Here is a 26,443-nt window from a genome sequence, read left to right as displayed (position 1 = left end):
GCTGTAGCCTATGCTCCCAAGGGGAGGGAAGCGATATATGGCTCAACTTGAAGAAAACTCCCTGGCATTTTATGTGGTGCAGAAAAGTGAAGTTACTTCAGATGCCTGTTTTGGGAGACTGCCATCTGAGCAGCTCAGAGCTGTTCAGTGACTCACTGTAAACCAGCTATTTCCATCTTTCTGACAAGCAGACTTCAGACACCCTAAAGTCTTGGCAACCCAAAGATTAACGAAGGGTTGTTAGTACCGGTGCCAGCCTGGTCTAATGTATTTCACACGTTCACGAGATGTGGGGCCTGGGGAACCGGGCTGGCTGTGCACTTTTGAGTCTGGGCTCAAGACCTGACAAGGGCAGAGCAGGAGTCAATCATTGCTGCATCCGTGACTCATCCCTGGGTGCCTCCTTGTCTGCATGATGACGATCACCCTCTCCTTAGGACACCCAGCCACCGTCACATCAGCAGGAATGGCTGTGAAACGGTTCACTACTCAGGGCTGCTTTTTAGCAAGCCAGGTGCTTTGGCAAATCTTGTACCCTGGGTGGGAAATTGTACTTCAACTGCATCACACCTGCATGCCATAAAAATGGGAGCTAGACCTGCAAAGTCTCGGGGGATGAGAATAAAAGGACTTTGCACAGTTCTTTGCAGAATATTAAATTCAGACCTTTTATTTTAACATAGAATCATAGAATGGTTTGAGTTGGAAGGGACTTTAAAGATTATCTGGTTCCAACGCCCCTGCAATGGGCAGGGACACCTTCCACTAGACCAGGTTGCTCAAGGCTCTGTCCAAATTGGCCTAACATGCCTTTTAAAATGTCGATCTTCATAAGTAGCTTGATATCTCAAATATATAACATTTTCCTATAATGCATGTAGTTTCTCCTATTTGTTCTGTTTGCACAGATCATTCAGTGCTGTTTCCATTAACAGGCAGAAGCACATTTTCTCAGTAAAAGAGATTAAAGAATCTTGACTTTTAGGGTGGGAGGCCAGAACAGAACCACCAACACTGCAGGAAAGGATGACAAAAGCCCCCGGTAGCACTGAAAGCCCCTGATCTGCTCCATCAGAATACTGACGGCTGCCTGAAATGTGGGACTTTTTAACTGTTCTTGCAGTTTCCAAAACTACTTTGAGTTGAGTGATGCTTTCCTCTGGGAGCGGTACCCGCACAGACACACGGCACGGACTCTATCTGAATTATCACTGTTTCTAAAACTCATAGGTCACGACCCAAGAAACTCCAAAGACTGGATGAGAAATCATTAGCATCTGCTTCCAAATAACACATTTGCAGCTCTTCTTTTTACTTGTCTCCTGTTTTCTGAACCTGACGCTTCATCCAGGTCACATACATGAGCTTTCCTTTACAACTTTGAAAGCCAGAAACATCCACTAAGGAACAAAATTGAACTGAGATTTTCATGCAATAAGATTATTCCATTTCCCAAGGAGACAGTAAATATCAGAAGTTAATAGTATGATCAGGAGAAAGGGCAGCACTAAAGTGTTACAGAAAATGAAATGGAAGTGGCTCGTGGGGGGAGAGAGTGGCTCACACAAAACCCGATTTGTTTTTCTTCCTTTGGGGAAATATTTTGCACTACCCTTCCTCCATCCTCTATTTGATTCTGCCCTGCACAGCCCAAGTGTGCACCACAGTGCTGGGTCTCAGCCCATACCTCCCCCCCTGCACCCTTTTTTACCTAGAGGTGGCCCCAGGACCCTGAGACCAGTGACACTGGTTTCGAGATGGGGACATTAAAGCCCAAGATATGCTTCCCTTCCTAGCTCCTGCACAGGGAAAGACCTGATGTCACCACACTGAGGCCAGACATACAGCATAAAGCCTTAAAACTGAGGAGAGCAGCTCAGGGACCATCAACCAGGGACAACCCTCACAGCCATCCCCGAAGGCTCCCAGCATGACAGCCACTGGTTTTAATGAGTAGCTTCTTCCAGAGGGGCTTTGTTAGTGGCTGGATTCTCTCCCGTTACGCTCCAACACAGCTGAAGCCATGCCACCTTCCTAGTCGTTCGTCCTCCTCTTCCTCCTTTCTTCCTTTATTTTCCCTTCTTCTTTCGAAGGATTTCACTGGATTCACCTGTGTTTAGTTTTGGTTTTTTTTAAATCCTTTTCCTCCCACCTTCAGCTACTTCCACACAGCCTGGACACTAGATATGAAGGCTTTCCAGTCCATGGATCTCTCCTTCTGCCCAAGTGCTTGATGAAAACACTGTTGGCTTTTAGTCACTAAGAGCTTCCTGTAGGCAGGAAAGTTTTTTCAGACAAGAAGCTGAGAAGATCAAGAACATACAGATATAAAACCCCAGCAGTCCCCTGCTAAAAAGGGCACAACGCGTGCTCAGCTCTTCTCTCCAGCCCCACACCTTTTCCCCGCACTTTTATTCTCTTTGCTTTGTTTGTTTCTCCTATTGCTCTTCCATCATTATCTCTACCACTACGTGCTTGTGTCTTCACCCGTCATGGCTGAAGGGGCTCCACACTCTTCCCCTTGCCCCATTTCATCCAAGAGGCGCAGTCTCCCTGCCATTTGCCATCTGTCTCCCCTGTCAGCAGTGCAACCAGCTCTCTGCCTTCCCTCTGCCCAGGGAACGGTGTCCACAAGCAGCAGGAAAGCCACAGAGCCAGGATCACACACCAACAAAACAGGATTTCTGCAGAGACACCGAGCCATGTTCGCTTTGGAATGTAGGAGTGCTTGACCCCTGTGCTTGCTAGGGAGAAGGCCAAAGGCAACACATCAGTTTGTTTCTCTTAATAAAATAGTGCTTTTGGTCTATTTGTCTTCTACAGATCCCTCTCTTCTCCTCCAGCCCAAACACACTGTTCCCGAAGTGGGTGACCGAGACCCATTTGAAGAGTTGTGCCTGTTGCTGAAGAGCTGCTGTTCAGAGGAGCGCCTGTTCATGTGCATGCAGATGTGTGCACGTATGTGGCTGCATGAGTCTCTATAAAGCTCTAAGGTATGGCATGCATTATGAACATCCCCCCGCCAACACACCCACTGACCCCTGAGTGTCACAACTATCGTGAATTAAATATTGCTACTGTGCTATAGCATCATACTGCAATATGCAGAACTGGCCATTATTGGCTTTTCCTGCATTGCTGAATAATATCTGTAGGAATATCCATGGAATCCTCCAGAAGGATATCCAAACCTCCTACATGATTAAGGCATCCTGACACTGCCCGAGAGGAGGCACGCGCTCTTCTCTTACCTTTGCAGTCAAGTTTCTCCCCAGCTCTGCCAGCGCTGCTCTCTGGGTACATCTTCTCTGTGTTTCTTTTCACACAATTGCTTGAGAGCCTTCCAGCTTCAGGAACCGGCTCTGTGTCGTATTTTTAAAGGGAGGAGGTTTAAGCTTCGCTAAGTCCTCCCAGGACACGGAATCCGCCACTGTGGGTCACTTTAGGGAAGCATCCTGCCCTTGTTATCCCAGCCCAGACATTGTCAGCCAGCGCATCCCCACAAGGAGCTGCTGCAGAGAGCCCAGACACCTGTACAGGCAGAGCCCAGCAAAAGCTGCATGCTCCAAAATGATCCAGGAGTTGATTTCGGGTGAATCAAACTGTAATTCACAAAGAAATCCCTTGGACAAACTTGCTTGAAAAGAGACTCATGCCACAGAATACTGAACGTGCTGGAAAGTCACACAGCACCCAGGTGCTTACTAGATCAACTTTCTGGCCTCAAAAACGACAGTAGCAAGACAGTTTATCACCAGGTTGGTGCTTGTCGCTTGTTCTCAGCAGGACCCATTCACACAGATAATTTCAACTATGACTGAAAAACAGAGGCAGTAAAAATGACACAGAAAGCAGTTCCTAATTTTTACAGGGATGTACGAGGTGAACGTACCAGAGCTGCTCATCATCCATTTTGACTGCTCAGCCTGGGAAGGCTGAAAAAACTGTGTATAGGAACCATTTAAGAATTTAGGAATATTATTTAGGAATAACATTTCCTTTCTGATGACATGCAGAAATGACATTAAGATGTTGCTTCAACAAATGCATTATTTTCTTACAGGCAAATATAGGAGCTTTGTTTTCCCTGTTTACTGTATGGTTTACATCTTCTGTAACCTTCCCACCAAGAGGTCTCATTTTAAATGACAGTGAAAATTGTTCTGAGAACTCGATGTGTTAGTTCTGCTTCAGACGTCCAGGGGACTTCATCCGTTCACCATTTCTAGGTGATTGGCTGGAGAGGAATTTCATCCCCCCAGAAAATTATTAGCTGAAATCTGGGGTAAGTTTAGAGTCACACTATTTGCCTGACAGAAACACATAGAAAGTTAGTCTGTCCGGTGTAGCTTTAATACAGATACCAGCCCTAAACCACACCATCTCAGGCTTCTCTGCCTGCACCCTGGATCTGACAGGCAGCTCAGATCTTTCTGGGCCGGTGATGCTTAAATTGAGAACCAGCATCCTAAATATCAGAGCAAGGAAACCAGAAGGGTTCCTCTCTGTTTCTCCTTTCAGCAACCACACTGCTTTGAAAGCAGACATGCAGACCAGCTGAGGTGGTAGATTCCCCTCAGTGCCAAGCAAGCCAGCAGACTTTCTTTCTTCCAAACCCTTAGCATGGCCAGCTCTATACTTTCAGAAGGAAGAGCTGGGGCTAAGCTGAATGCAAGCATGGGTGGTGGGGTGATGGTCAGCCAGCATGGATGACCCTGCACACCATTTCAACTCCTTTTATTTGGGAAAAGACATTTGCTTTTGTTACATTTCTGCGACTTCTTCTGTTCTTTGTTAATGTGCTTTCTTCCTTTTATGTAACTGGAAAGCTGCAGGCAGAGAAAAAAGGGGAGAAGCTTTATAAAGACTTCTAACAGAGAAGATAAATGGAATCTGTTGTTACATTATTGGTATAAAACCAAACCTGTAGATTCTGGCACAGAAAGATGCAGTGTTCTGCTGTTTCCTACCAGATGATCAGAGCAATTTAAGAATAGATTCAGAACCTGCTGTACTTGATGTCTCACGTGGTCTGTGATGAAATTGGGTGACTTACTTACACTCAAATACAATACCCTGTCCTCTGCAGCAGAAATAACATCACTGTGTATGGCAGAAGCCATAAGAAACCCACTCCTTCGTAAAGTTTTGCCTACATCGTAGTCACTAGGCTATGATGGGCTGCCTGTACCAACCACTCCTCCTATTACAAAATAGAGGAAGGTGAGAACTTAGAAGTTATTGACTCCCTGCACCAGCTGGGCAGTGAAATCCAACCCTTTCAACTTCATCCCAATTTGTGCTGAAATGTGTGTGTGTGTATGTGTATATACAGACAGTTCTGTATCCCTCTTGATTTAATATGGGAACTCAGGCTGCTGTTTTGAGTTCTGACCTCAATGCAAGAAGCTGCTGCTGGTTTCTGAATAACCCAAGAAAAACCGACGTACCAGATAAACTAAAAGGAACTTCGGTGGCCGAGACAGCAAGGAATTAAATACAGTTGTTAGATTCTCCAAAAACTTGTGTGAGCTACACAAGTGAAAGGGAATCAGTTCCTGGGGTAAAGGCTAGAAAGGATTACACCTTCACTGCAGCCTGTGAGCACAACTGCAAAAGCACTCACAGTTGGGAAAGGTTAATCAACTTAACCTCACCCTGCTCTGCTACAATTCACCTAATACCACCTTGCCGAGGTTTTGCCTTGCAAAATGAACAGGAGAAACGGACTCTGTCACACATGGCAGGCCACAAAGCCAATTTTCTAGCAAACACAAAATCCACATCCTGTGATACTGGGAGCAAGCTTGCATGCTCAGGTCTGGGTTTATGCAAGAAAGTAACCTCTGGGGCAAGGAAAAATGAGAAACACGTGTACTTTTTTCGGCTGTGTTTTTTAAAACACACTGTAAGTGTGAATGGAGCAGGAGAACTGATCGGTACAATGGTAAATAACTGCAAATATCAGAGTAATTCAGGTTCTAAGACATTTCTTTTTGAAGCACTGCCTCTAGCACCAAGCCCAGATTCAAGTAACTGCAATAACCTGAAGATGATGGAAGTAGTTCAAAGTGGGCTTCACACAGGCACCTTGCCTGGGAAGAGCATGCAAAGTTTCAGCCCCACTCAGGTTTATAGAAGCTGCTCATTCAGCCCTGCACCCAACTTGCCACCACTCGAACAAAGGAGCATGCCGATGCCCAAAAGCAAACAGCCAACGGAATGCGAATGGATTTAAGTCCCACAACAGCTCCACAGGGACCTTCAGAAGCCCTGGGCTGCTGCAGCGCTGAGACAGGATGTCACCCCAACCCCCAAAGATATTTCTTACAAGCACAGCAACCAACTGGTTCCTGGAGAGAAAAAAAGTAAAAATTATGGATGTGAGCACAGAAACGAACCTCAAATAAACCTGCTGGCAGCTGAAAAACTGGAAAGCTGTTCAGGCCAAAGCATCTGGTTTCTGACAGGTTCCATGCACCTAAATAGCAGGTAGGAAGTGATCCTGCAGCTGACCAGTTCCATGTCCAGCCACATCAGCCCTCTTCCCATGGGATACATCCCTTAGGGTTCCTCTCCCAAGGCTAAGCAGGGGCAGATGGGAAGAGCAGACCCCGTTCCCACTGCAAACCCTGCTCAGCACACAGCACCTTCAGGGCAAGGTGACTCTTCCCCTCCCTTTTCTTTTTAATCGCAACACCAGGTTTCCACCTCTCTCTGTAGTTTTCCAGTCAGCTGAGTCTTTTGTGCTTTATCTTCTTTCAGTTTTTACGTTATCCCATCCCACATTCACATTTCTGTAGCAACCCAGGTACACCCTGCATTTTGATTATGCGTCATCACTTTATGTCCTCCACTTTCTTTTCATTTCCAAAATTGAACATCTCTGTCTTTGAATTTCCCTTTTTTAATCTATAGCCAATTTTTCACACACAAAGGCCCTTGCTATTTTTCAGATGAACGCTGCCTTCTGCTGACTTCAGTTAATGGGTGCTTGACTTCCCTTTTCCACTTTATTTCTTTTAAGCCTCAGTGACATGCAGACAGACCTCTCAGAGTGGGGGAAGATAAAACAAGAGAGACCCGTTTGTATTTATTCACATCTGTGTAGTTATTTAATAGCCATGCGCAAGGATATTCTATGGGTGTGTAAACATACCTTTACTATATGCTACAGAATACCTATATCAACTTGCAGCCAGAAAGACAGTCCCTTAAGATGTGAAGCTGTAGCATAAAACATTCATGAAAAGAGCTCGTCTCCTATTTCCGAACGGCTGGAAAAGCCAGGAGTGAAGCAGGAAGGAAATGATTTTGCAATTCCATCTAAGTAAAACACATTACCTGTCTCATCAGCCTTATAATAGCTTTCCAACGTTTATACTTCCATGGCAGTACACAAGAAGTCAGCTTAGTGTCCTCCTCTGCCTGAAGCAACCAACTGGAAAAAAGTGACTGTTGTAGAAATGTGGCTAAGTATTTGTCTGCTGCTTTATAAGAGGAGGAGGGGAGAGGAAAAACCCTACCTCCAATATCATCACAAGGTGAAGAAAACATCCTTAAAATCCTCCAGGTAATTGCACCATCAAAAGAGACTGTCAGCACATTTCTGATGGCCGATTTCCTGATGTAGGATACGAGCAGGTCAAATAAGCCTAAAGAAAGTTTGGTTCTTGTATTCACAGTTCACAGAGCTGATGCAAAAATCTCACTGCTGCAGAAGCGTAACTGGTATACTTCAAAAGAGAAATCCAGAGGAAAAAGTAAAAATAAACCCCAAGCACCAGCTGATGATGTCAAGTAATTCTCTCCTTATTCCAAACTGGAAACTAACCAAAAGGAGGGAGACAAAGAGGGGAACAACCAACATTTTATAGCAATTAAAGTTTATTAAACTCTTGAGGCAGTGAGACACACAATGTGGCGTTAAGGTCAGTGGACATGAGGCTGCAGCACACCGGCAGTTAAACCCTCTCTTTCCCTCTCTCCAGCTCCAAGGATGACAGTCAGATTTTTAACTCGGAATGGCAGAAAATGTAGTTCAAGGTTACCAAAGCCCCAGAGCGCACAGATGCAAACCTCCTGGGGAACTGTCTGCAGTCCCTCCGCTGGCACAGCAGGCTGCGAGATGAGGGCAGGAGGAAAAGTCTGTACCATCGCATGGCTGGTTTAGCAGAGAGTAAAACAAAACCAAACAGACTTGCTGCAAGGTGAAAGTGACATAGGCCAGCAGTCAGAACATCGTATCAGGTAAACACTGAGGTTGGGACAAATCATGAAATAATACAATGTGACCTCTTATATAAAAATACACAGGCCATAAAATTTCATTCAGACCAGAGAACACCACCATTACAAATTCTGGGCCTCATCATTTGATGGGATTGTAAACAACCTTCCTCAAATTACTTCCATATCAGGACCAGTAGCTCCCAACATCTCTAAACATTCTCTGCTTTTATTTATACCAACTTACATCTACCCAGTTCTGAGCAGCACTTCTCATATGAAGATCTTCACACATCAGTCACTGGAGAAACCAGCAGCAACCAAACAGATAGCCAAGCATAAACATGATGAGGTCAGCCAGAGTCTGAGGCAGTGTGACACTGGCACAAAGAAAGGTGGAGGATTCCCATTGTTATTCTAAGGATATTACACCAGAAACACATGTAATAACCTCCTGAAACGGATGACAGAATCCTGTCTGGAATTTTCTAACTGGAAAAACATACAGGAGTAGGTGTATCTTAGTGCATGGAATAGGTTAGCAGTTTCACTTACAGGCAAAAGAAGCCTCAAACTTTCCCTGCTACCTATTCATCTTTTTCCCACCCTATAAACCCTTCCTAGATGATCTTAAGGTCCTTTCCAACCCTAACCATTCTATGATTCTATGATTCCTACACACAATAAACCTCCACTGCAGTGTGTCCAGCAACAGTGAGGGTGCTCGGTACCCTGCTTGAGGCTTCTGCCCCAAATCAGGCAGAACAGAAACTCAGATCCAAGTCTCTTTTCTTTTAGAAGATGCCCCAGCTATTATTTACCTATCCCTGGGAGGCACATTTTGATCAGAAATCCTGTTCAAACCCCTCAGATGTCTTTTTGTAACCAGAAATTGTTTTCCTTTCCAGTAAGTTCTTCCCTGGCACATCTATTGTTTGGACATTGTATCTCTGCTAGAAGCAGTGCCAGAGGCACAAAAATCCCATCAAATGTAACAGAATCAAGACAATAAACGTTCAAGATTATGAGAGCTAGAGAGAAGTGATGAATCTTTTCAATTTCAATTCCATATAAATTGAAGAGCAAGCAAAGCAGACAACAACAACAACAACAAAAAAAATCACCTTAAAACTATGCTGTAGGAGCTGGACTTAGTCCCTGACTCAGGTGAGTGTCCTACTTCCCTGTGACACCAAAATAAGTAAGCAGAGTATACCCATCTGGTGCAGCTGATTGGAAATACTCATGGTGTACAACCCACAAAATGAAACAAATAATTACATATTCAAGTTGACAAGGGCATTGTTTTCAAAACAGAAGGTTCCAATTTGTTCTCCTACTGAATCATTTTCATTACCCTCACAGGAGATGGGAGCACTGTCCCAGCAGGGATATCCATCCTTCCATATGAAGCATTTCTTCATGAAGATGTGAAAAATGAAGTAATCAACATTTCCCATTTTAAAGTAGAATGTGGTTTTATTCAACACAGGACTATAAATGGATAAAATTCACAATAACCACCATTAAAAAAACCAAACCTTACAGTCATACTTAAATTTCGCTCTACATACTGGTCACTCACATTTCTACATACAAAATTTTGTCAAGTCTTGTTCATTTCCAGGTTAACAGATATTGACGCCTGAGACCAACAAAACACACAGTTTATTCACAACCTTTAGGGGACTTTTAGGGTTGTTGGAAAAGAAAAGCAAATCTTTATCTTTTGTCCAACAAATTCATAGCTGGGAGGGACAGAAATGCTGTACATTAGCACAGAAGGAGACATCGGCTCACTAAGAGCCCTAACTCCTGCCTACAAAGGGCTCATCCCAGTACCTCCAACACTGTCATCATCCCATACCGATGTCACTGCAGTGCAAAAGCTATTCAAATAAATAAATAAATAACAGCAGCAGCCCACCAAGTAAAACCCAAGACACGGTTAAATATCTTTACAACCTGTAACTGTTAGATACAACTGAAAGCTTTTTAACCGAAGACTTCAGCCCACAGGGGCCTCTCAACATCTGAGCACAGCAGAGTTTAAACTGTTTTGATAAACTAGTATAAAGGTCTACATACCTTTTTTGGGGGAAAGGGATTTGCACCTTCAGCTTAAGTCCCCCATTCTTCCCTCCTCACACAGCCATTGAAGTTGTGCCAATACAACTATTTTGGGATTGTAGTGTTACTCTTCCCCCCATGAGAGGGCAACATCAGTCCCCTAGTCTGGCTATAAGTCCCCAGGGTCAGCCTAGCCAAGTGAGGAGCAGTGCTCCATGCCACTGTAATAGGAAGTCCTTCCAAATAACATTACTGAAGAATTCTGTCATGTTCAACTACAGCCTGAAGCCCAAACGTAGCACAGACGTATGAATTCACATGTTCAGCATCCCCACTGGTCTCAACAGGCTTACTGAAAATCTGAAGTTAACCATTCATTTAGGGAACTGCAGGGTTGGGGCATGCATACAGCATTCATTTGCAAGGACTTGGTGCCTTCCTTAAGTCTTTGTGGGACTGAGGTTTTTCCTGGTTTTCAACAAAACAGTTAAAAATGAACACATACTGTTCAAGTCAAGCATAAAGCAGGAGCTGAATCAAACCAGTGAAGTAACTCATCAAAGACTGAACAATTACTAATCAGCCCTGGAAATTAAATGTTGTGCCAGCATATGGAACACCACCAGCAGCTGATGAGACATTTCTCCACCATATTTTGCGGGACTATTTTAGAACGTGCTGTTTTGTTAATCAAGTGTAAAGACCACTACATTGTTTCACAAAATCTGAGAGCATAGTTCAGAACAAGACATGTGCCTAGAGCTTTAATAAATACAGTTAAGAATAATACAGTTTAAATTATCTAGCCTTCATGATTTGAGTATAAACGCCTCATACAAAACCCCCTCCTTTTTACTTTGTCCATCTTAAAAAAAAAATAAATCACAGGAACATCTGTTTTGCAAAGGAGATAGCTATACAAAGAAATGGTATGGTTTGAAGACATTAAGCTGTCTATTCGCTGGGAAACACTAGTTACTGAAATGTTCTCTTACAACCTACCCCCTAGGTCATTTTTCTTTCCTGATATTTTGGCTCTACATCTGAAATTCTGAGCCACTTGAAATCTGCCACTTGAAAGAGATTTCTGGTTATTAAGGCCCTGATCTGACAATGACATTCACATGCACACACCAACACTGAAATCAGGGAGTACCCAACAGTGATCACAGTGGCAGGGGGCACTAAAGTAGCTTATCCGATCAATCCTGTAGAGCTCACTTATGACAGCTCACAGTTCCCTGCCACCCTAAGGGAACACCCTCTCATTTCAACCCAGCCTAGTGGAGCAGCACAACAATCATGTGATGCTTGCACAACCAGTTTATAATGCCCTGAAAATTACTAGAGCCCCCCCCCCCAAGACGTTCTCACTCATAATCTACTTTTTCTTGCTTAAGACTCTTTTGCACAATCCTAATGGAGGACTAACACCCATCTAGAAAGTCTATGAAAACTGCTAACTGCAGAAGACAACAAGAGTAAATTCCATTTCATTGCCTACTGAAATGCTCGACGTTGTCCTTGGGATTAGAAGCAGGACTAAAAACTAATCATATGGTGACATTATTGTCCGAGCAGCTTCAAAACACTAATAGCAGTGCATCTTAATAACCAGCTGTTATTGTCCTCTATAAAGCGAAGCCCTTGATGTGCACGAGATGACACAAGCGATACATACTTTGCTCACTGACACTGGGACTTTTCACTGCTGGACTGCGATGATTTCAACTTCCTTATGCTCTCAGTTTGACTCGTTTTTGGAAAGCACAGAGTTCGGCATTTTAATTAAAAACATCCTATGAAAAGAAATAAAAAGGCACTTGGTATTCGTCTTTGGCTCAGTTGAGGCGCACTGCTAAAACCTTCTTGAAGTTCCTGTCTCTTCATCTGATGGATAGTTGCCATCTTGAGGTACTTATTCATGTGCAAAAATAAGAGCTTCGGGGATTTACCGGCTGCATTTTTCACACTGCTTCCAGTAAACGTGCAAAGTTCTTCACCAAACAGAATCCCTTCAATACAGAATAATGCATTCCATGAAGTTTGTTTCTCAGGGAAGAGCTCTGATCACTGAAGAGTCCTTATTCCAAATCTAGTTGTGTTGCTCAGTGTTCTTTAAACCTGGGAAAGAGCAGTAACCAGGCAGGAAAAGTTAAGGTGTGAGGCATAACAGTCACTAACTTAAAAATGCAGTATCCAGCCCAGGATCCACCCCTCCCGTGCATTTTTTTGTTCCCTGACCATTTTACTTCTACAAAATTACAACTAAGGGACTGAATTTCAATTTTGTGTATGCAAGTGTAACCCCATTGATTCAGTGGATTCTGGTTTTCCTCAATTCAAAACACTGTAAATTCAGAGTCACCCCTTCCTTTAAGGAGAACTTTTGGAGAAAGTTACATTTGAAACTGTTCTTAAACACAGAACAAGCAATCGAGTAGCTCCTTATTCCCCACCTGCATGCTCCATGATGAAACCCAGCAAGATTACACGTTTGGGCAAAACCAAACTACAACCAAGAGACCATGACAGAGATGCGTTTCCAGCTACTTGTCAAAATAAGATGTACCAAAAATAAAATGTTCATTAGTTGAGAACATCAAACTGAGGTTACTCTTTTGAAACAAAATTAAAACATACAGAAATGGAGATACAGAAACCTCAACAAGTTCAGTCTAAATCTAGGTATTATGGGGCAAAGTCTTAGTAACATGCTTTTAAACTGTTATTAAAGAGCAAAAGGCATGCGTAACACTTACAGGGTATGATCTGCATTACACCGAAGTTCCTTCTGAATAAGACGGAGTAAGAACTGTAAAAACAGTCATGGTATCTGTGTTAGTATCTATACAGATACACAAATAAACTAAATTTCAGGACAAGATGTTCACTGTTATTCAAAGAGTTCCTCATTTGAAACATTGCCCTGAATTGTTGAACTTGGTTAAGAAAAAAATTAAAGGATTTACAAATACTCAATGTTTGGGAGAGGAGTTTTTACAATAAAAAAACCAAGCAGAAAATAATTTCCTTTTCACAACTAAGAGATCGATTTTTTCATAAAAACCAGAGTGCTTTTCCAGTTTCTTTACCAGCAGATGTGTAAAGAAACCAGCAGAGGGAACCCAAGACCTCAAGAAAACACGGCAGATAGACACTTGAGGGCATAGCATGTTTTAGGGCATAAGGTATTTTAGCTGCTATTTTGAAAAATAGCTTTATGTATAAAAAGCTTTAATCACACAATTAGTCAAGATGAATAACGTCAGCTGTGTTTAACTGCAGGATCAGGACTTTCATGTGCACTTTAAACGCTGTACTAAGACAGTACCCAGGAAAGTGATTTTAGAAATAAGATTTTACGATTCCCATATACATTAAAGCCAGAAGTAGAACGTCCAGGGCTCCTCACTGTTACAGGTTTCCTTATCTTCAGAGTTTCACTCCTGCATATAGAACAACTCAGAGGTATAGGAGTGGTCAAGAATGACAGCACTGAATACCACATAAGAGGCTAAAGCCCCTCCAGATACCTTTGAAGAAATAATGTTTGAACACAGGCATCTATAAGCTGCACTGCAAAGAGTGGGAAAAACTGAACATGAGTTATAAAATTCAGGATTTATTATAACAGCACAGAGCCAAGCCTCTCAAAAATAGCGCTTTACAAAGGCATTTTAACTGTTGCTGTAAAGAAACGTGGTTTTAATAAGTAATTATACATGAAAAAGAGCAGAGCTTTAAATAGCCTTGGGAAAACTACAAGAATCTCCCAGACCTCACTCTATGAGCAAGCGTGGAATACCTAATACAGAAAACAGCACAAGCAATGATTTACAGAGCTGCTGACTACCAGTGGCAACATATTTCAACATTTAATTACCTAATTATTAACTTACCTAATTATTAACTTATCCATTTTAAACTTTTCAATTATTATTAAGTTACCTAATTTATTTACTTCATTTCCAGAGACTTCACATCTTAAATGCGGAAAAATGTACTTTAAAATTTTGGGTGTAACACAAATTGAGGAAAAAAGCCTCACTTGTAACTCAAAGCAAGACTTCCTGCTTTTCTTGCGCCAGGAAAGAGTGGTCTGAGGCACTCAGCATTAGCTCCTCTGCAGGAGAACAAAGCTCAGTGCAATACTGTGCAGGCATGGGTCTTTGCCTGGTCACAGCCAGCATGGAGGAGGAGTACTTCTGAAGTGTTTTCACAGTCACCTTGCTCTTTCAATGAGCACTTCCACCCAGGACTTCAAAAGGAGAGGATAAGCAGGTGACGCTTCATACATCCCTGAGGTAGTCATAGCAGCATTCTGCTCTACTGCAGAACAAAGCTTATACAGACACTTGCCAGGGAAATCTGTGGCAAACACAAAAACGTAACCTTCAGGCTAACCTACAGGTGGGTGCAGCAAGACTGGCTTCAAAGCTACAGCAAGACTTTCCTTGCCTCATGTTGTCTTCTGTGGTCTTTACAAGCAAAATATAGCAAGCCAGAAGTGGGGAAAAAAAACAGCCAACTTGCCAGATCTTCCTATCAATCAGATAGGATCTTTGACAGGAGAAAAAAGGAAAATGGATGTGTTTTGTACCAAGCCACCATGTGTGTGCTGCAATCCTTTTCCCTAAACATCTGCTCATGGTGACTGTCAGAAGTTAGAATGCCAGTTTTCCGTCAAACCCAGTACAGCAGTTTTAGGGCCCATCTGGAGAATGCGATGTATTAACTTTCAACATCTTCATTATTGTGGCAATTTTGGTGATACAGCAATGTAGCAAAGCATTTGTTACTACTTCGCTAAACTGGCTCTAAAGAAAATGGAAGTAATTCTTCTGTGAGTGGAATCCGAGGCATCTTCTAGGTCTGTGTATGAAGGTTTACTTACAATTATGCCTGCTGCAATCTGCTCACAGCCAGCAATCAACAGATGTGTAGTTGCTTGCAACTGAAGTGCATCAGAACTAATCTACACTTTTGATTAAAATTAGATGATAATTTCAAAATGAGCAAATTTGCCCTTTAATTGAAAATTTCCTACACAATTGGAAGTTTCTTGTTAAACGGAGTATTGAAATTGCAAAAGGAAAATTTGCATTTTAAGATAGTTTAGCACAAAGGAAATACATGGCAACTGAAGAGTATTCTTAGACTTACTAGCAAGGCACATGCATCTGCCATCATAAGCATATAAAATACGTTGTTCCAACCAGATGGGGAAATAAGACCAGCTAAGAGAGGCCCCAAAGCTGCACCTAAAATATAATATTAATACTGTCAGAATGATGCAATGTAAGATTTACTATGCCAAAATATAGTTATTCTGAGTTAGCATATCAATTTCTCCACCTAATTAACTCAGTATCTTACATATTAAAAGGTTACAGAAAGCTCAAAACATTACTAGTAAAGCTGCAAGCCAATGGGAACCCTACCACAGGGGAAGCTGGAAGACTAGAAGTTTGAGAAACGTCTATATTTGGCTCAACAAAATGACCATTCAGTATTAAGCTGAATCCTACTCAATTTTCCCTTCCACGCACCAGTGCGGAGGGGCAAGAATAAAATACCCCTCATGCGAGAAGGAGCCCAGTGGTATCTACTTTTGCTGTCTGTGCCCAGAGTCTACCAGTCTCTTCCTTCTTTCCTCCCTCCCTCAGGGACAACTAGAGAGATTTAATGCTAAGTTTGCTCTAGTCCCCATTTCCAAAGCTGTACTGCATCCTGGAGAGAGCCCACATTCTCAAAGATCCTTTGTTTTAACCCTCCACAGCTAAGGCAGGCTACCTTACAGCTCTGGCTTACCTACAGATCCTGTTCCATCAATGATTGCTGTAACTGTGGACAAGGCTCTTGCATTCCCTTTCAGGCTTTTATGGGTACCCTAAAGAGACAAAGACTGCTTACAGCCACCCTGAGCTGAACTCTGAAGTCCTTTCAACATTATCTAACTCACACCCATCCACATTAGATATACATTGTGAAGATGCCTTAAATATCCCAGATCAGACCCTTTTATCTCTACTTGAACAAGCCTCCTACCCCAACCACCTACTGTCTACAGTGTTCTCCATTATTAAATGTTACTTAAACCACAGGAGCCAAGCAGCTTTCTGTTCCGCACACTGTGGATTCAAAAAAGGACAGCACTTCAGCTTTGCATTATGCCTCAAGGCTGTTTCCAGGGCCATCTCTTTCCCACTAAGCCCCATGGAACAAAAGAAAAAGAAAACAAAACACTCCTCAACCCAAACAAACAGAAGAAAAACCCCACTGCTGCGGCAGGAACACCAGAATTACGGATATATACTGAAATGCTAATTCAGAGACTTCTTGAGTCAAAAGACAGCTTTTAGTTCCAATTTTAGAAGCCAGATCTTCAGAGCAAAATAACTGATAAAGGGAGTAACTTAGTAGAAAGACAGAGAAACTGAATTGTTTGGAGAACTGCTAATAAGAAACAGTCCTTTATCTCCAGTACACTGAGGAGAATCCAGTCAGGTAATCAGTGACTTACATTTGCTTGGGTCAGATGTTTGATTGTTGACATCTGAGGAATTTCGGTTGGCAGTTTCAACCCTCTTCCCAAGGGCCATGTAGGGATCTTGCCATGTCAGGCTGCACTTTCTACCTAGTGGCCCCTCCAACAAGGTTAAGGATAAAATGGGCAATGCATGGTGGCTGCCTTTGTCTTGCCAAGCCCCCCATGCCAAGGACAGGGCTCCATAGGAAGTTTGGAGATTTCTGTCCTGCTCCTTCTCCTATATTTAGAGCATTTGTTGTTACAGGATTTTTCCCTTTTGCTTTGTGCCTTAAGGAGCCAAAACCTTTTGAGACCAAACTTCCAAAGTGTACCTAATGAAAGGTACCAGGGTCAATGTTTTCACATGGCATTTGCAACTTACTGACTGGATCCAGCTGGAAATGCTGGTATCTAGGGTAACTGTACGCTAAAGTGAAGAAGGCAGCACGGACAAAAGTGAAGGTATGTGCCAGATACAGCTTTTTGCACTGATGGGAATTAAGTCACCAGCTCAATCTCACATAGATACAGCTCCTCCCCTCTTTTAACGATGTAAATTATAAAAGGGGAGAAGGTATTTGTACAGAGACCTGGCTTTGCATATAGCCTTCACATGGACTTTGGGCTGCCATCTACAAGATTTGGTCTGCCTTATTAGTAAGCAAGAATAATTTAGAAGCCTCCCACAAGCATGACAATTCATTCACACCAACACAAGAACTCCAGAACAATTTCAGTGGCTGAGTTCAGCACTGCCTATCCTGCCTCCTTTGCTTTGCGACAACGCAGCTCGTTCACTGATGACCCTGCAGAAGTCAAAGGGCTCTCTACGGAGGCCAGAGCTACTATACTGGAAGCAGAGGGGAAGCCAAACTCACCAAATCAGCAGAAACAGCAGTGGTGATCAGAGCATAAGGGCCATTCACCAGGGCACCACTGATGAGCAGCATCACTGTCGCAAGTTAACAAAAACGGAAAACATAAGTTGCCCAAAAGACTGTCAGCCATAACACAGGAGACATCATAGCCTATAGTTCTCAAATGCTTTAATCCTTCCTTGACTCCCCTGATCCCATAATAGAATTGGGAAAGGAGGAAAAGCAACATAACATTCCTACCTCTCTTCAATACTCACTCCATGATGTGAATTCTCAAATACAGTGAGATAGGGATGAGTTAAAAGGCACTTCCCAGGAACTTTATTGATTCCAGTAGGTCAGAGAAAGGGGAAAATCTGACCAAACTGACCCTAAGAGCAGGGGATCCTCACAGGATCCACCTGTAAATCTGTTCTCTGCTTGTACAGTACCAAGCATCAGAGGGCCCTAAAACTTCACAAGGCCTTTTGGTAGGTGACACACTATTGTCAGCACTTGTGTTACTTCTGTTTTGAGGTAACAGATAGAAAGGCACAAGTGAATTCAGCCTATACAAGTAAAGTTAACATTGCTGTCAAAAGTACTTCAAGTAGTTTTTAAACACTTCTGACATTTGGCATATGGAATATAATAAACCCTGTGTTGACACAAGCAGCTCCAGAAGGAAGGCTAATAATATTAACTAAATCACTGCTCCCGTGCCACCCTTTACTCATTTCCTAGCCTGCCCTTCCACACCCTGTTAAAAAGCCTGCAAGACAAAGTCCAGGGAATTTGATTCCAAACTCCCTCCTCTAAGGGAAAAGACAAAATTAAAATAAATAAAGAAGTAAAAAAAGACCAAAGGATCATAAGTGAAAATTTCACAGAAAGCCAGGCAGAAAATAATTTTAACATACTCACCTATGGTAGCCTCAAGGCCCATTTTACTGACTGCAGAGAACATGTACAACTGTAAAGGTGAAAAAACAAGCATGCTGAATGCCAACATATGGAGTAATCCTAAATTCCCCATTTCCCCCATGTTTTCCCATTTCCCCATGTTAACTACAAAATATCTTAGTTGCTATTATGTGAAAGCTATTTCTAGGTTTTACTTAATATGCAGCAGGACTGTTTGATTGGACACAGGAGGGAGACAAGGGGAATGCTCCTGTTCCCCAGTATGTCCTTTCAGAAGAAAAGGGCTCTTTTATGAGATTACTCAATTTTAAACTCTCAAATTGCCAGCTGCAACACAGCACAGAATACTGATCACAAAGGAATCAAAGAAAAATGCCAGTTTTCCAACAGCTACAGCACAGAAATTTTTGCCTTTAAGCAGGTAAAATTCTGGCTAAGAACTGAACATCAAATTTTACATGAGTGAAATTTTCCAACGAACAACATGAGACTTTTCTGCTTGTTTAGTAAGGGCAGCCCCGATGTCTGTAATTGTTCACATGCTCAACTTTCATGCCGGCTTTTAACCTGGCCTGAACTCTCTATATCCAAATTAGAAGATGCTGTCTGCAGAACTTCCCAAGGAATGCTGTCAAAGTCTCAGCCACAGTTGTAAGAGAGGAGCAAATTCTTACTGTGGGTGCTGCAAGCAGTAACATCATTCCACAGGTTGATGCCCTCTTCTCCAGCCTGTCTGAAATCAGGCCTGCCAAAATTCCACCTGAAAAAGACAGGTGTGTGAGGAAAACACTCTATGCATGTTTTACACAAAAGACATCAATTACACTTAATGAAACTCAACTGAGATTAAAACAACATGGTACGACACTTAATGCACAGCAGCACAGAGCATTAGACTGAAAACATACTCCACACTTAGCAATATCCTTATTAACCCAGCTGGTTTTGACTTAGAAGATAACAGAAGCAGACAGTTGCTCTTCCTCACTATTTATTCCAAACAAATATCCAAGATGACAGGTTTTGGGGGCAGAATAGAGATGAAGTTCATAGAATTATATGTATAAATAATTGTTCTGCTGGTTTTGAATGCAAAAACCTTTTTGTCAGCTGCTAAGTGCATTCTGGAATCCAGCTGTGCCTAGCTGACTCACTGGTCTCTTTAACTCCTAACATGCAAGAGTAAACTTGGCTCTCAAGTGCTCTGTCCGCATTGCAGTGCAACCAGGAGAAATGAGCTATTCCAGATCTTGTGGCAAATTAAATACTTTGTTTTCTCTCCAGGTGCTCACTCCAGCCTCTTAAATTTTTCCTACTTCTTGTGTTTGCCAGGAACTGTACACAGAAGTACTAATCAGAGCATGTGGCAGGAGGGGGCTGAAGGCCAGAGGGAAGGAGCTGCCAAAATGATGTAAAGAGAACCTGATACAGGAAGAAGGAAAGGAAGTTCTCTAGATTCTCCAGATTCCCAAATATTGCGAAGCCTGCCCCTCCCTTCCCAGCTGTCCATCTCCATAGTGCTCATATCCCACTTGAATTTAAATGCAAGTGCCAAAGATCCAAGCAGCACATTGTTAAGCTTGTATTCACAGGGATATAAGATGCTGCTGAAAGAAGTCGCCCACGTCTCTGACATCCTACTGACTCTGGCTTCTAGCTGTCTAGGATGAAATAAGCAGTGAGAAATGGCAGAAGTCACATCCAGCACAAGATTGGAACAGTTACTGCAACATACCTTGACACCTGCATCTTGAACTACCAGGGCCTCATAGGTCATGATCCAGTGAAACTTCTGAGTATCATGAACATCATTTTCCAATAGAATGAAACAGGGCTTATTTCCGTAAGGAAAGTGGGAGGGCTGGAGAGGGGATGGGGGTGTGCGTGTGTGTCATAAATCAGCTGGGCATCAAGATGATAATGCTCGCTTCATTGTGAGTTATGCTGCCTGCACTGGCATAAATTTAACCATTCAGTGGTCACCTCACAAATTGCAAAGAAATGGTCTCATCCTTCCTGTTACTACTACAATCTTCCAATTTTATCATACACAGTTTTATAAGGCATCAAAAAAAACCCCAAACAAACGAAACACCTGTGGCCATTCACTTATGTGCACACAGAAAATACACAACTATACCAGCTGGGATAATTTTGCTATACTAGAGTGACAAAAGAAAACAAAATGATATTTGGATATGTGGAGCAAGCAGGACTCACGGGCCAGAGATGATGGAGCTAAAAGATTCCATAATATTTGGCTCTTGGCTCTGTCACTTGTTCAGTCTGAAGATGTTTTGCTAGGTTTTCAATGTCCAACTCAACTCGCAGCTTAGTACCTTTACTGCCACTCTTCTTAAGTAGATATACGGCACAAGGACTAATAATAGTACCATAGCTTTTTCTAAACTGGTGTGATTAAGGATGAAATATAATATTAAAACTTACCAAAGATTCCACCCACATCAAACAGTGTAGAAAGGTCCCCAGCTCTTTTGGCATCAAGATGCTCTAGTGAGAGAAGTAAAACATTTGTCTCATTTCCAGACTATAAAACATAGAAACCTCACCACAGTCTTGTCATGTTAGGGTAAATGGATTTTACAGCAGTACTGTTTATAAACAGGAATAAGCTACCATAAGGTATCATTGTATAAGAAAAATAAGAATGTACCATAAGCAGGTATTCAGGGATACATGCTTTTGAATACAACCACAGTAACAGCAAGAGACGTTTTACCACTCTAACAAACATACAAATATAGAATGATTTGGATTGGAAAGGACCTTCAAAGGTCATCTAGTCCAACATGTCTGCAATGAAATGGGACATCTTTAACAGGATTAGGTTGCTCAGAGCCCTGCCCAAACTGACATTGAATGTTTCCACGTATGGGGCATCTACCACCTCTCTGGGCAATCTGTGCCAGTATTTCACCACTCTCATTGCAAACAATTTCTTCCTTATATCTAATCTAAACCTACCCTCTTGTAGTTTAAAACCATTACTCCTGTCCCATTGCAACCCTATTAAAAAGTTTGACCCCACCTTTCTTATAAGCCCCCTTTAAGTAGTGAAAGGCCGTTATAAGGTCTCCCCAAAGACTTCTCTCCAGGCTGAACAACCTCAACTCTCAGCCTTTCTTCACAGAAGTCATAGAGTGGCCCTCTTCCACCAGAGCACAGTAGAGGGGGAAAATCACTTCCCTCAACCTACTGGTAGTGCTTCTTTTGATGCAGCCCAACATACAGTTGGCTCTCTGGGCTGCAAATGCATACTGCTAGCTCACATCCAGCTTTTCATCCACCAGTGCCCCAAGTCCTCCTCCTCCCCAGGATTGCTCATCTCTCATTTTATTTATTTCAAGCTCGTGTTTCCAGATACTTTGTAGTCATAATTCTTTATCCCTTTACTGTGATACTTACCTACATTGGTGATATAGAGAGGAAGCCAGAAGAGGAAAGTATAGCTCACCAACTTTGCAAACAGAAGACAAAGGGAGAACTCTATGACTCCCTGAGAGAATAAAGAAAGTAGGAAGTTAGCATTGTGACAGAGGCTGCTATTTGCTTTCAAAGACCATTATAAAAATGGTTTCTAAGAAACACTTAGGCTTTTTATTTTCTCTCAAGAATTTCCAAGAAGCATTCTTCCCCTGAGAGCTCAAAGCTTACAATCAAAGCAGACCGTGGTATTTTACTTTACTTCTCTTAATTGTACTGAATTGACTGAAGAGGGAACACTAAAATGAAGAGGAAGGATTTGATGCTGTTTGGGACACCTGCATCACTTATTTTCCTCATGTACAGAGTTTTTATATAGCGTTATAGCAGGTTTGGAGTGTATTCAAGAGAAGCTGGGCTCTTTAGACCCATCCTTCAGATGAGTCTAAGATTTCTCCCTTATTAACTCTTTGCAAAAGGACAGTCACCCAGTACATCACAGTTCAAATCAGTGTGTGGCAAGAGCACACTACAAACAGTGCATATGCCTATTTAAAATACTAATTTGTTCCACTCTTTTCTGCTGGGAACCTGGAAAATACACGTACTGCACAGAGCTGCAGCTAAACTGCCAAAATAACCTCTCTTTATTCCCCTCACCATCTGATATATTTTTGCTTGAAACAGTATTTATTAAATCTCTAGTTTGCACACCACAATTACCTGCATGGACAGCACACATACACAGCTGGCTATCCTTCATATACAGCCGTAACCCTTCCAAACATGAGGCAGAAAAAAATACCACAGTCAGAGAGATTCCAGGTGGCAGCAGCAGCATTTTTTCTACCCATTACTTGAGGACCAATCTGGTCCTGATAAGAAGATAGAGGAATACAGTGGTTGAGTGCTGGAGATTTCTTCCCCTACCTTTATACCTGGTCCGAATCAATGTGCACATAATTCTACCTGTGCATTCCACTGAGGCTGCTAGGCTTCAAGCCCAGAGGACAATAAAGGATGATAGTCCCTGACTTAAAGGAAACTTCACGAAAACAGTAGTCCAAATGTTTGGGCTGTCTGAAACTTCTCAACATAAACCATACAAAAGATCTTAAAATTACAGCTGCTCCTCACAGGACATTCCTTCTAGTCTTTCCACCAGCTTTGTTGCCCTACTCTGGACGCATTCAAGGCGTTCCAGGTGAGGCAGCACCAATGCTGAATACAGCAGGATAATCACCTCTTGACCAGCTCATTCTGCTGTGCTTGATGCACCTGAGCATTGTTAAAACAGGACAGAAGGGCCCTGCCATAACACATGCACCAGAGATGCCAATCAAAGCTTGTGATGCAAAGTTAAACCCATCTGGCACTTCATTTAGAACTTCATCGAAATATGAATTCTGAGGAATAAATTTCTTAGAGGAACAGTCAAGATGTACAACTAAATGTACTCACAGGTATTCGCAAGGCCCCAAGGAAGCTGATAGCTGCTGTCCTGTGTCTGCCTTCCCCAGTGACCACAGTGCTGGGGTTCAGTGGCGTACTACTGTTTTCATTGTCAGTAAGTAAATGCTGCATCTCTGGATCCTGCGATTTCCCCCAGAAACACCATATGAAACAGAAAGGAATAATGCATCAAAACATGTATCAGGGAATCAATTCTTTTTTTTTTTTTTTAATCACAGAAAGTTACAGCTTTAAAAAAAAAAATCTTTTTATTTGGAGTTTATAGACAATAGAAAGTATATACAGACTACTGGATGAAAGAAGCCTGGTTGTTTATGTCTGAGTGCATACACTCCACTGTGGGATCAAAATTCTCTTCTATTCTGGAACAATTTCAAATTGCAAACCCCACATATTAGAGTACAATTAGAGTACAATGGAATAAAACAATTTCCAGCTTTCCCTTATGCCACTGCATTAATATGGTTTAATTAAGACTGACAATCTACTGAGTACTACAACACATTTCTGTACAAAGGCATACATTATCTGCTTTCTGTTACAAACATTAAGCCCATTCTTCAGACTCTGTAACATCATCTTATTCACTGATTTAAATATAGGCCATCTTTCCAATTAAGTTACGGATACTGAGTGCTTTATGCACTTATTTTTCATGTCTGTTTCATTTGAACATTACAATTCACAAATTATAAAAGCCTGGAGTTTACCATTATTACCTAAACTGTGAATTCTGAGTTCTTTTCTAGTACTAGAAAGGATTTTACTCTAGTAATTCCACTGGCTGCTAAGAATACTTGTGGAGCAAGTCATCACTCAACAAGAACAAGCCATCCCGGTCTAGCCACGAGGATATCTTGTTATTTTTATCCATCCATCACACTGAAGTAAACTCTTGGCATAGAACTGGAAATTTCCATCTTACAGCTGTAGACACAAGAAGAAATTTCAGGTATAAATAGTCCTCAGTACGTCTTATCCAACTCAGAAAAAGGATGGGATATATCTATACTCACTTCCAACTGCTTGCTGAGAAGCTTATCCATAGCTAGTAAAAGTACACAGCTAGGCGTTCTCTACATACTGTCATCTTTCTCCTAATTCTTGTGCATTTGAAGGAAAAGCCTTAAGAAAGAATTAAGCCTCAAGTGTGTATTTGGTTGTAGGTTACTAAGGATAAAACACTGGGCCATCTCACTTCCATTTTCTGTTCCATTTTCAGCAGATTAAAACTTTCTAATTAATATTTGGTAAGTTGATAGAGGAAGAAAGAAAAAAAATCAAGTGCTGGACAAATTCAATTTTGCTATTTTACACTCAGTGATTCTAAATAAATTCTGGTTTTAAATAACTTTATTTAGGAGAAGACAAGGGAACTAGAAGTTTCCTGGAAGACTAGGGAACTATCTGGATACCTGAACCCAGACACTTGGCATAATTTTAGAAGCTACCACACAGCATCCAAAATCTTTGTGTAGGATTGATAGATAGGATGCAGGATTTACAGGAGACCCTGTAGCCTGATGAAGCATTATCTAGAACTGAGGAAAAACATCTAGGGACCTCTGACACGGCACTGTAAACTTATGGCACATGAGTCACTCCATCACCATCCAAAGTATTTGTGTATTACTGGAGCAACTTCAAAACCTCAGCTATTTTAACAGTAGCAATTCAATTCATCAGGTATTAAGACTGAGGGGAAGGGGTAAAGAGAGTAAGGTGGAAAAGGGGAGCAGAAAACCCAAAGCCTTAAGCAGTGAAGCTCCCTGCTGGATTCAATGGAAGACACTTTTAGATAGTGTCTTAAATGAATATCTCTTGCACAATTTGCACAGCAAACTTAACCAGGATTGTCTGACATAATGCTCCTCATTTCTCAGAAAGGCAGCTCTAAACCTGCTTAGGAAGAGTGGATTAAATATTGAAGCAGAAGTGACCAAAGCCCAAATAATTTATTTAGCAACTCATGCTGTAAAGTTTTATTGACAATATGGGATTTTTATGCTGCACGTAGCTAAATGATAAATAAACCCAGCATTTGTGCTTGGCTGAGACAACATTATTCAGCCTTGCCAGCTTGTCATAGAGTGTGATTAGGCATATGGCACACTCTTGATCTCTGGGGAAGGATTCATTATCCCTCAGTTTTGTATAATTTTTAAGAGGCCAACCTGACATAAGCAGTAATGAACACACAGAGGCATGCAGGTCACGCAGCCAAAAAAACCGTTCTGCTTTCAGTCACTATATATCCTGAATATTTGCTTTCTTTTTACAGTAATTGAAGAGGTCAATGAAAAATCAGTAAAAGCTGCCATTCCAGTGTGCTTGGAGAGCAGCTCATAAATGCAAAACATCTGCTGTTTGTACAGGCACAAAAGCTGACTGTGATAATCAGCTCAGCATAACTGTAAGACAACCACTGTAAAAAGGAAAGATGTTCAACTCCACTTTGAGAGGAAAAATATTATCTTCTCTCACTGGCAGAAAATCAGGGGATCCCAAACAGGAACAAAGATTTTTTGATGTTTTTTATTAATTTATCTTTGAGCCTTGTTAAGACTGTATCACAAACATATAACTCAGCTGGCAGGATGAAGCAGGGGGGAATATTGACAGGATTGCCAGCAAGTGCTCTCACGCTTTGCTGTGCATTGTTGTCTCTGTCCTGCTCACAAGGGAGAACCAGTCAGTGTGGGGTACGTTTTCCTTGCCCACTTGTTATACAGACTCTTTGCACAGCCCTCTTATAGTAGAGTTACTATTAAAGAGTCAGAAGAGAAATCTTTGTCTACTGATCTGCTGATTGTATTTTAGTTCTGTGTTCATGACTTGTCTAAAGACACCTACTTATAGTCTTACATCTTCTCCCCTTTTCTTCCAGTTGGTTGTGAAATAATATTGTCAAACG

General features: G+C 41.9%; 1 protein-coding gene across 9 annotated transcripts in view; it reads right to left on the bottom strand.

Moving 5' to 3' along the window:
- Positions 1 to 9,688: 9,688 nt before the first annotated feature.
- SLC37A1 (solute carrier family 37 member 1) overlaps positions 9,689 to 26,443 on the bottom strand; it is a 39,459-nt gene continuing 22,704 nt past the window's right edge. For 7 of the 9 annotated variants that reach the window (XM_065677026.1, XM_065677029.1, XM_065677024.1 and 4 more), the window contains 10 exons: positions 23,518 to 23,649; positions 22,039 to 22,129; positions 21,061 to 21,123; positions 19,287 to 19,372; positions 18,613 to 18,661; positions 17,710 to 17,783; positions 16,114 to 16,192; positions 15,466 to 15,563; positions 13,062 to 13,114; positions 9,689 to 12,423 (listed from right to left, as the gene is read on the bottom strand). In XM_065677026.1, the coding sequence (XP_065533098.1) occupies positions 12,408 to 12,423; positions 13,062 to 13,114; positions 15,466 to 15,563; positions 16,114 to 16,192; positions 17,710 to 17,783; positions 18,613 to 18,661; positions 19,287 to 19,372; positions 21,061 to 21,123; positions 22,039 to 22,129; positions 23,518 to 23,649 (741 nt within the window). In that variant the 3' untranslated portion in view covers positions 9,689 to 12,407. Of the gene's footprint in view, positions 12,424 to 13,061; positions 13,115 to 15,465; positions 15,564 to 16,113; positions 16,193 to 17,709; positions 17,784 to 18,612; positions 18,662 to 19,286; positions 19,373 to 21,060; positions 21,124 to 22,038; positions 22,130 to 23,517; positions 23,650 to 26,443 lie in introns of those variants that run through there. The other 2 variants (XM_065677030.1, XR_010612222.1) reach the window with 2 other exon arrangements.

This window comes from Lathamus discolor, chromosome 4, assembly GCF_037157495.1.
Source record: "Lathamus discolor isolate bLatDis1 chromosome 4, bLatDis1.hap1, whole genome shotgun sequence".
In the NCBI taxonomy this organism is placed as follows: Eukaryota; Metazoa; Chordata; class Aves; order Psittaciformes; family Psittacidae; genus Lathamus; species Lathamus discolor.
This window is presented reverse-complemented; position numbering and strand designations above follow the sequence as displayed.